Genomic DNA, 11,024 nt, shown 5'->3' on the forward strand with positions numbered 1-11,024 from the left:
AGGCAAGCAAGCTTTTCTCTGGAGCTGATCAAGCATTCCCAGTGACTTCCAAGGCATCTTGCAGCACTGGTGTGCACTCCCTTTCTGTTATAATTATCCCAATTAAAGGGCTGCCTGCTGCAATTCACGTCAACAAGACACACCACCAGGTAAAAACTATTACTCAGCCTGGTGCATATACTTTTAAACTGTTTCAAACTGGTCACAGGCTACTGTGGCTGTTATTTGCCATTTTAACACTTAGCAGGCTGGTTACCAGGGGATTACTTGGGATTTGAGAACTGTCGGATCCGAATAGCTGTAACCTCTTAGACGAACGATAACACGCAATCTGCGATYTGTCATGTTGGCAGACCCTAGGCATCAGTCTAAGTGTATTCCAGACACAACAGACCATAAGCGGGAAAAATCCAAGCACTTTAGATAATATTTTCTTGCCATAGAGACTCACAAACTATTACACTAGAGCTGTAGCTCTGTGCTAGCTTTGGATCTACTGGATCTTTTTAGCAATTAATTACCCTCAGAGAAAAGAGCATGATCTAATCTGTTCTAGGGCAGCTCCACATTAGCACCTGCTGGCATGATCAACAGTCAGGACGTAAGGACTTCTGCTCTGATCAGTCCCATCTGGAAGCAGGACAGTGGCTCAGCAGCTTTGAATCTGGAGATGCCCAAAGGTCTTTTCCCTCTTGCTTGCACCTCTGAAGCAGGGAAGTGTGTGAAGCCCAAACAGAGCAACAAGCTTATAAATCTCTATGAGCAGACAAGAAAATCAGAGGTTGAAAGAGAAACACAGGAAGGAATTGATTTTCTCAGTCATCTGAGAAGAGCTGGAAAGCAAATGCAGGACTGAATGAAGCCCCAACCTACATTCTCCTGCCGTAGCTCCTCATTTCTGTGCGACCTGGATTTGAGCCGTCCTACCTCTACGGTGCCGACACCACCGCCTTCCCCAGCACTTCCCGGGGACCACGCTGTGGCCCTAACGAAACGGGGGTGGGACCCAATGGGTGACACCTGGCTCAGGTGGGTCCAACGGCAACACACGACATGCTCCTGCTGGCGTGTATCGCTGCGGCAGGAGGGACGGTGGGACCGGCACCAGCTGGGAGCTCCCCCCAGCACGTGGAAAACATTGCATGTGTGTACGTGAGGCAGTTGCACAGCTATGACTGGATTTAAGCATATGGTGCCTGCTCCAGTTGGCAAATACAGTCCTTCCCCATCAACAGAATTTGCAAATAACTACGGCTACGCAGAGAGCCTGTGTGCTGGAAGCTCCCGACAGTTAGCACAGGCCTGGGCTGCTGCAGTATGCTCTGCTCGGGGGCCAGAGACACTTCTCGCTGCACAGTGCGGTTCCGGCGTTTGCTTTCCACTCCCCCGCCCAAACTACAGTCTYTTGGCCCTGGAAGGAATTAGGAGATGCTAAAGCAGTGGCATTTTGTGAAGGTACATCTCACGAAGAAGCTGCAGCCTCCACCATCCAGCCTGACAGCTCCTTCCCGCAGCACTGGTTGCTATTAAGCCAGCGGAGAATTGCTTAGAACTAACAGTAATTCTGCAACAGAAACGGACAGACAGCTCGTAACATTATCCTGCAGGCTTTGACTGGCAGATACTCGTCAAGATGATTGCTTTCTGTATTCTTTAGGTTTATGAGATCATCGTTCCTCCATCCTTTTCCCATCCTCCTTCCCTACCTTCACTTGTAAAGCAACATCAACTAATCCAGAGCTGTATTGGACAGAAACCCACCGATCCTTCGATGCAAAATACATTTAAACCTTGTCACAAACATGAAAATCAAGGGAGCCTGACAATCATGTATACAAAAGTCCAGCTAAAGGAAAAGATTTTCTCCTACCATCTTCAAATACCAAATAGTAACTTTAACCGGAAACTGGTTGTGGATTATACCATGCCTCCTTGTGCGAACCATGTGATATTTTGCTTTCTCTTAGAACCACAGCAATCTGTGATCGTACAGCGAAGAACTGTGCACCTTGGCAGGTCAGATAAGGCAAGAATGAATGCAGCAGAAACAGCAGGATTGAGCAGCAGGGTAGCTAAAGGGAGTGGTGTTTTGCCATGTCCCATTAGCACAGACACCTTTTTTGCAGCACGGAGCGTCTATCTGAGAAGCGGGAAGTTAACTGTAACTCCTTCAAAATCGATTCGAATCAGGACTCTGTACCATGGAGAGTTCTTACCTGTATTCACTGCCTTTAACCCTTTCGCATCGAGTAAAGCAGGCTGCAGGAAAGGAAAAATCTGGTCGCTGAACGCTCCAAGCCATGCAGCAACCAGACAGCATCAGGAGCAGCTGAATCCTTACTCCGCTCACGTTTTACTTTGGTTCACCCTCATTCAGCATTTTACAAATAGGAGAAAATCAGAGCTGTATAACTGCAGGATCCACCAAGCACCCAGTGACGGTGCTGTACCACTGCCTCCACTGTTCGACCTTCGCAAGGACACCACCACTTTCCCCTGAAGCAATAATTTCAGCTCTCTCCAGAACTACATCCTCCCTCCTGACAATGAGACGTTAAAAGTCCACAGCAATGGATTTATATTCCATGCATCAGCCTGGGCCCTGCATATCTACATATCTACACTGTAAAGTAACGCAAGGCAAGTCGGAGCCCCCCCACAGGACCTGCCCTGCACTTGTTCTTGCAAAGAGAAATCCTTCATTCAGGTTCCAAAACTCACTGGGGGGGGGGGGGCAGCAGGCCAGCGTGGATGCTGCTCCTTAGTGCAACCCAAAAGCTTCCACTTTCTCCTAATCTGCTTGGATGCAGTTCCCGGCCAAGTGCACTCTGCAACACCTCTCAGACCCAGGTCTAGCATATAGCATAGAGCTGCCTGGCAGAATAAGACCTTCACCAGCACCTCTTCCTCTCACTATAATGCCCTGTGGATTGTCCATGTCAGAAGACTTGGTCTAAACAGGCATTTGAGGTCTTCTAGCCTGCCTGTAGTGGAGCGTGGCTGAGCAGATGCAGTGAGGAGACACATCTTTTAGCAGGAAGGAATGGTGGACAGACCAACATACCAACCCCTACACCGCGYTCAGCACCTTCAGCGCTTCCCATCGGAGGCCACAGCCACCACAAACCAAAGCTTCAGCTGGCTTCTTCTCTGTTCTGTTTTAGGCAGATGGGCCTAAAAGGCCAACAACTAAGCTAAGTAATTGACCCAAACATTTCAAACAGGGGTTTTGCTGCTCAGAGGTTTAGTTGGTACCTGCACTTTGGAGCCTCACCAGCCCCAGCTTCATGCTGCGGGCTCGCGGCTCCCGAAGCTCTACAGAAGGTGAAATCACCACGTGCACAGCAAATCRGCCCGGCAAAAACCAGCCTTGGGGAGACGCACATGCTTAACTGCTGCTCCTCCCCGCTTAGTCAGTGCACCTACAGTACAGGGTCTCTCTGGGAATATTTCAAACACCAGAGTTGCACAGTTCACCTCGGCGCTCAGTCTCGCTGCATGGGATGTATGCGATTTGCGTTACAATACGGCACGTCAAGCGCAGAGGAGCAGGAAGTTTTATTTGTCACTTGGCTCTCGACTTTCAGTGAAAGAACGTAAGTGCATCTCACAGATCCCTTCCTCTCGCTGGACGATTAAGTGTAATTCAGGCAGTGGTGGGATGATGAGCATCGCCCCTACTGCGCAGTAGCTGCTGTCCTGCACGCTCCCCGCACGCCGGGGCAAGAGAGGGAGAACCTGGAGCCTCCCGCCATGGCCACGTCCATCTCCGCAGCAGATCTCCATGAGCGGCTGGCAGGACCTGGCCAGCGCCGCGTGGCCGAGCCACCCGAGCCCTTCCCGGGCCGCGCCTGCAGTACGCACCCCGCTGCTCCGGCCATCGCAAAGCGGTGACGGATTCCCTGGCAGGGCTGCACTCGCGCCGCCGTGGAYGGACGGCGAGGGCGCTGAGCCGCAACGCGTGTGTTGCATCCGCGCTGTCTGAATTTGTGATGTTCTCTGGAGTTTGCACGATACTTTGGGAACCTTCACATGACATTTTCTATTTCCTAAAAGGCAAGATGATAAAGTAAACACAGCCTTACCACTGAGAAGTCTCTTCTCAAAGGAAAAGGAAGAACTAAACAATGACCGCAAGAGACACAGTAGCAGCACACACTGAGCGGGAATTGGGATCTCGCTGCTTTTCTCCAAAGAAAACTGGCAAATACTCCAGCAGCTTTCGGGCGATAACATAAGAGAGCTGTTTCTGCTGTAAGAAAAACTACAGCAGCAGACAGAAGTTACTAACAAGAGCCGTGTGCCAGGAGACGACACAGATCCAGCAAGAAATAAACTGCACTGCGGAGCAGCGCAACCGCTTCGGCACCGAGGGAGAGGAGGAGGGAGGGCACGGCGCGATCCCGCCGGGGAGCGCCAGCGAGCACCGGGGCRACGCTGCCCCGAGGCTGCTCCCGGGAAAAGGAGGCGGCGCAGAACAGCGATGCTCTCGCAGGCGTTTGGGGACCGCTTGCGCCTTTCTTTTGCCGCAGACTACGCGGGGTGAAAGCTCCCGGCCTTTCCCCGCTGGCCGCTGCCGGGGTCGTCCCGGTCCCCGTCCCCGTCGCTGCGAAGCTCGCAGGAGTCACAGCCGCCACAGCCTGCAAGCAGAAGACAAGATTAGGGGCTGTTGGGGGAAAATCGTCCCAGAGCGCGAGGGGCCGTCGCTACGGGAGCCAAACGCACCGTGCCGCCTCGCGGCTTTGCAAAGCGAGGGCTCCCGCGGCGGCCCCCGGCACGCGGAGGGGATCGGGGGCTGCGGCGGCACCGCTGCTCGGGGAAGCGCAGACTTACGGGCTGAGCTCCTCGCTCTTCCCTGCGAGGTGGGAACTGCACGAGGCGGATCCTGCCGAACGCTCCTCTCTGCCTCCCGGCCCCATGTCTCCATTAGGAGACTGTTAGGAGACCGGTGCCAAACCCTGGGAGTTTCCCTTAGGGGGCAGATACTGGCTCTCGGACATGCTCAGCCAAGTTCCCACGCAGGTAAGGTAAGCGCAACCGATCTCACGTTTCCTCCCTCGCAGTAATGCGCTCCCGATTTCATCCCACCAGAGCGGAAGCACCTGCAACTTTTAGTGCTTTTGATGGTGTGAGCTGAGAGATCGAGCAGCAAGTTTGCTGCTGCCCGTCGGCGCTGGGAGCTTCAGCAGTATCAGAGCAGGGGGCAGCTCCCTCCCTTGGGGTTATCCACCACGAGACAATCTTGAAGACTTGGAGAAACATGGAGTTGTTGCCTCAGTTGCTAACAAACCAAAGGTTGCTCGTGCTTAACTCCTGCTCTTTGGGCTATGCCATTAAAGGTTCAAATTCAAATATTCATCACTTCTGCGTGCCATAATCCAGAGTCCAGGYGCAGCTGTTTTGCTTGCTTGTCTACAGGCACTGTTTTAACTGGCTTTCCCCAGCAACCTCGCCTCTGGTTGAACTGGTTGAAACCACCATTCACTGCACCCTTTTTGGAGCAACACTTGACCACCCTTTTGCACATCCCCAGATCTGCRCTGCGCAGAGCCCGTGGAGCAGCCTCCTGGGATGGCACATCACGATGACGTCAAACGTCATCAGTGTTGAGGGCAACCTATGAGCACCTCTTCAGTAACTTGCTGACGCTGTTGGTGGCCACGGCCCACTTACCACCTGCCACTGGTGCCTCAGGATCATYGTGAAAAGCCAGTGATTTATTTCCTTGTTGGCTTTCCTACTGCGTCTGTGGCTGGAGATGCTTCACACCCAATTATCTGGTACTTTCCAACTTCTCAGGAAGTCCCAGCCTCCCCAGCTCAATAGGTACGTGGTTCCTCGGTGTGTTTACACAAACAGAGGATGTGAAAACAAACAGAAACTGTCTCCTGCTGCATAGTGCCTAATTCTGGCAGAGGAGGAATGACTGTACCCAGGTCCTCACCATCCGGGACGTGAGCAGCAGRCTGTGGGCTATTCTAGGGTACGGGCCCTGCAGCCAGCTTGTGTCTTAAAAACCATGGAACGCCTTGAATTCAAGCCAGTGCTGAGCTTTAAATAAATTGTRAGAAAGGAAAATATTTTCTTACATAGGCTTGTCGCAAGTAGATCTTAAGAAACAAAAAGTGTGCTGCCAGTGACTGTCTAAAAAGACCAGTTTAAGCAACACGGACACCAGCTCTGTACCACAGTCCTGACCTGCTCTAACAGTCCAMACGCAATCAACCCTGCATGTAACCCACACCATCTACACTCTGCAAAAAAAATATGCCAGAGGATCCTGCAGCAAACAGCTTTCTCTTGCACTCCAGAGCCCTCGCGGAGCCCACACAGACCAAGCCTGCACGCGGAATGAAACAGCGTCTCTCTTGGGGGGCCGAGGGAAGCGTACGTCATCTCTCCGGACCAAAAYCAAGTCGCAGAACCAACCTCGACTGTGGCAGTCCCCAGGTTTGGTAAATACTTGTATAAACTGGCAGGGTGTCCTCCCAGCCGCTAGGCCATTCTCAACTGTGCTACAGCTGGAGGGGATGCCAGAGGAGTTTTGCTAAGCGAAACTACCTGATTATWTGCTCATTTGTGGTGCACATACAGCACTAATGAGCCTCATCCCACTGCAAGCTCATCCCGGAGGAGCCACGGTTTTAACAGTGCGATCGAGCGGAGGAGGGACAGCACAGAAATCCTCTTCTACGATCTCTCTTAGAGGAACGTACGTGGAGAGAGACAGCAGCAAATCTGATCAGCATCACGAGACCTGGTTCTCACCTCTGCAGTGGCTGATGCCAGCTAGACATGGAGTGAAATGCTAGAAGAAGAAACATTCTGCAAATGAACCAAGGACACTTGGCACAAAAATGAGGATAAATATGAATACAATGTCTACTAACAGGAGTCAGATACCCTTTTCACGTACTTCTGTTGTAGAGGTGAATGATGGCTCATGTTTTATAAAAGAGACAAAGCAAGAAACACTGAGTTTAGTCATTTAAATAAAACAAGCAAACATAAAAAGAAAATAAAAAGCCATAGCCATTACTGTGATGGAAAAAAGCAGCAGCCTGATACAAAGCAGTAAAAAAAAATTTGAATGGCACTTGAAGAATTGTGGCGCCTGCTCCTCACTTTCCAGAGCTCAAGAATTGTTCTGCCCTGAACCTGCAGTGTGCTTGGAAGAGCCAAACGCATGAACTAACACCCAGCAAATACCTCCTGGCTTAGCAAAGGGAGCCTGAATACTAACAGCAAGAATCCTAATAGCATTTACAGGTGCCCTGAAAAGGCTCAGTCAACAGTTTCTCCCTGCGGTCCTGCTCCCTCTGTTACACGTGTGCATGTGCCAGGCAACTGAAGAAGCACAAATGTAGGCAGGCAAATGCTCAAGCTGCTGTGTCTCATCCCACAGCCGTGGTAGCTGAGAAACCAGTCAGGGATCAACCAGTACAGCGTGACTGCAACCAAGATCGCTGCCCACAAGAGTGGAGGTGAYCACCCAACTGGCTCTTCAACACAGCCGGGAGCAAGAGCATCCAGGCGATTTGATTTCAACATCTGCCCATCTTGAACAGTAACTTGTGAAAAGAGAAACAAACTTTACCAAGATTGGTTTGTGACACATACCTTATGCGAGTAATGTTGATCCACAATTCTGGCTAGCCCAAAATCGCCGATCTTCAACACCAGGTCTTCTGTGCTGATGAAAATATTGGCCGGCTTCAGGTCTCTGTGGAGCACGTTGGCCGAGTGGATGTACTTCAGCCCTCGGAGCAGCTGGTACATGAAGAGCTTGGCATGCTCCTCGGTGAGCTTCCCCTGCTCCAGCAGCCGAGCCAGGTCTGTCTCCATGTACTCCTGCACGATGTACACCATGTTAAACTTGAAAAAGTCTCCATGCAGATTGGTCCCCTTTGGTCCCAGCACCTCATACACCTTCACAATGTTGTCGTGGTCCAGTCTGCGGACGATTTTGATCTCCCGGAAGGCRTGTTTCATGCTCCGCGCGTCACTGATGGTGATCTTCTTCACTGCAACTTTGCGGCAGCTCTTGCTGTCAAGGGCTGATAGCACCAGTCCATTCGCACCAAAGCCCAAGGGCCGGAAATTAATAAAGCGGCAGCCTAGATCGTACCCGTACATGCTGGCAATACAGTCACACTTCTCTGCCATCGCGGGCTCAGTCCTCTTTCAGCTTTTCTTCCTTGTGACTTGAAAAACTGGGAGAGTCAAAGAACTTCCAGATCACAAATGTTTTGAAATAAAGCAAGTCATTATTACTCACAGCTGCTTGGAGGAATTTCTTGCTCTGAGCCCATGATTATAAGATGAGAAGTTCCTGACACGTTGACACACTAAAAATAGACGTGAGCACATACACGCACACATACACACAAATAAAATGTTTTAAACCGGATAAGGAATCAAGGGGTAAAGGAGACTTTCCAAACAGTGTGGGTATTTCAAATGCAGTGAAGAAGTGGCACTCTCTATCAAAACACAGAAAGGCGATTCTTCTTGTTACRAAAAGATCAGTGCTACTACATTTTTCAGCCACTTTCTTGTTTTTCTTCCCTGAAGTCTCCAACACAACRCCAAAATGATGGGCTCGCTCGTGCTGACAAACGTCCCGTCACCCGTGCCCGGAGCCTCAGTCCAAGGGCAGCCGCCCTGCGACGCAGCCAGCGCCGAGCCCGCTGCGGCRAGGCCGAGCCCAGAGCCGCCCCATAGCCCCTTTGCTGCTCCGACAGCCCGGTGGCCCGCGAGGTGCGACAGTGTCACACGGGCCAGCGAAACGCAGCCGGGGGCTGGATCTGCTCCTCGGAAATCAGCACAGCTCTGCTGTTCTCATCGCTTCTTTGCGGACGGATCCCATTTTCCCGTCGGCAGGTATCGATCCGGACAGAAGTGAACGCTTTCTCGGACCGAAACCCGCTTTCTATCAGCTGTGCTCAGCGCAGCAGCAGGTTTCCGCATTTGCAGTCCCAACACCTCGCCCTCGCGTGTCTTCCGTTAGCAAACCCAAGCGTCACTCGAGCTTCAGGGCCGGGCGGAACGCTTGTCGGCGGAGGAGCTCCCTGCATCGTGCCGCCTGGCTATCCCTCGGCAGGCTCCAGCCCGGGCGCTGCAAGAAAACAAGAGATTGGCTCATTTGCTAACAACTCTGAATATGCACTCGCTATGTAAAGGCTTCCTCCTGAAGGTTAAACACCAGCAAAACTGCGACCTTTCGGAAATTCGTTAGTTATGCCCTCCACAGGCATGCATCATTACCAGCGTTTTTTCAGACGGTTAATCTTTCCTTTCTGGGCTGAAATACACGGAAAACTGATAAAGCCTGCTTTTCATTTTACAGGGTTTTTCCTTTTTAATCTGTTTGAAATTTTATGAGGTGATTTGCAGAAGGCTAAGGTTGAGTAACACACTTATGCCTYCGACTGCCCACTTAGCACAAACATGCTTAACTGAACTGCAAGAAAATTACATTAGCAGTACGTGAGGTGTGCAAGGGATTTTCKGCTAAGAAACTGAGGGTAAAGAATGCCATGGCATTCTTTGGTTTGCAATAAATGTAATTTTGGCTTAAAAACAACAGATTTCCAGGTGTGTTTTTGCTCTTTTGTATGCAAATGCAAGGGGAAAAGTGTTCCCAACCAGCATGTGATTCCTATCTGCGCTGTGCACCAGCGAAGTAAAAAAATTGCCTCAGTTGCCAAGCTGCAAAAATGATCTTACATTTCTGCAGTGCCTTTCACCCAAAATGAAAGTTTACAAGCTAATGYAGTTTACAAGCTTTACTGATGGGCAGGCGAACAGCACAAAAAAGAAACCCTCCACCTGCCGCTGCAACGAACGCTGCTCGGGGACGCGACGCCCGCCGACTTGAAGGTCCCACAGCAGAGCTCAGCATCAGCCTGTGGATCCCACGGGCTTTGCGCCTGCAAACGCTGGTAGCTGCCAAGCTCTTGCGTCACGCTGCCAACTCACTCGCTTTTAGCGCAGTTATAAAGAAAGAATCTTGCGGGTTTTTTCAGAYCAGAGAGCGAGAGCAGGCTAACGACGCAGCTCGTCCCCCCCGCCCCGAGAAGTGCTGACGGTACAGCGCGTTCCAGGGACAGGAGGAGAACGTCTTCATTAAGATGGACRACTCGTGCCATCCTGAGCACGGGGATTTGCTGCTCATCGGCAGGGGCTGAGCCGGCAGGTCAYGCGCTCGGCTCGGCGGCGTGCTGCTCCGCACGCAGCCCTCGCCGAGGGGGCAGGAGTCCCTCTGCTTCGCCAGCGATCAGGCCGGGGGCGGGAAAACCTGCTGGGAGAATACAAGTTGACTTCATTTCTCACTGTGTCAAGGACCTGTTCAGCACCCAGACGCGGCGACGCAGCCGTGATGCCGCACGGGTAGCCCCGGGCGCAGCTTCCCGCTGTCTCCGCAGAGCCTGGGAAACACCGGCTGACATCAGGGACTGCAGGCAGCTAAGATCTGTTCACGACTTTTCAGCTTTAAAAAGCTGGAAAACACTGACAGAGACGATAGCTGGGAATTCGATGCAATTYGGTAGGACTAAATGGGGAAGAGGAGGAGGGAGAAATGGGGCAAATAATCCCACACCAGTCAGGTCAGCGTTGCTGATCTCAGACACACAAGAAACCCACTGCACTTACACGGGYGCCCAAATATCATCGGCACGAGGGGAAGGCACCGCAAGACATTTTCTTTCTCACCTTACTTTGCAACTGTCATTTAGTTATAASTAGAGATGAACTCCCTAAGTCACAAAGAAGCTACAGTAACGTGAAACCTGCTACAGCACCTGGCATTAAGCCTCTGATGGGATGGGCAAACTGCTTTAGTTAATTTTTTCTTTTGTAAATTATAAAAAGTAACTTTTTACAGTCCTTCCTTGGACAAAAGGACTCCTCATTCCCCCAGGACACGGCGCTCYGGTGGGAACCCCTCCGCAGGGTCCAAGGCTTTCAGCCTGGCGTGAGGAGAACTCAGCAGGTCAGCAACTAGCTGGGGCAAACTCCGA

General features: G+C 51.5%; 1 protein-coding gene across 2 annotated transcripts in view; it reads right to left on the reverse strand.

The window, feature by feature from the left end:
* Nucleotides 1-9,109, reverse strand: part of MAPK4 (mitogen-activated protein kinase 4) — a 34,436-nt gene extending 25,327 nt beyond the window's left edge. For both annotated transcript variants that reach the window (XM_085322168.1, XM_085322167.1), the window contains exon 1: nucleotides 7,621-9,109. In XM_085322168.1, coding sequence (XP_085178294.1) covers nucleotides 7,621-8,166 — 546 coding nt within the window. In that variant the 5' untranslated portion in view covers nucleotides 8,167-9,109. The remainder of the gene's footprint in view (nucleotides 1-7,620) is intronic.
* Between the last annotated feature and the right edge of the window lie 1,915 nt (nucleotides 9,110-11,024).

The sequence above is a fragment of the Rhea americana genome, unplaced genomic scaffold, assembly GCF_003343005.1.
Source record: "Rhea americana isolate MKP2758 unplaced genomic scaffold, rheAme1 scaffold_75, whole genome shotgun sequence".
Classification (NCBI taxonomy): domain Eukaryota; kingdom Metazoa; phylum Chordata; class Aves; order Rheiformes; family Rheidae; genus Rhea; species Rhea americana.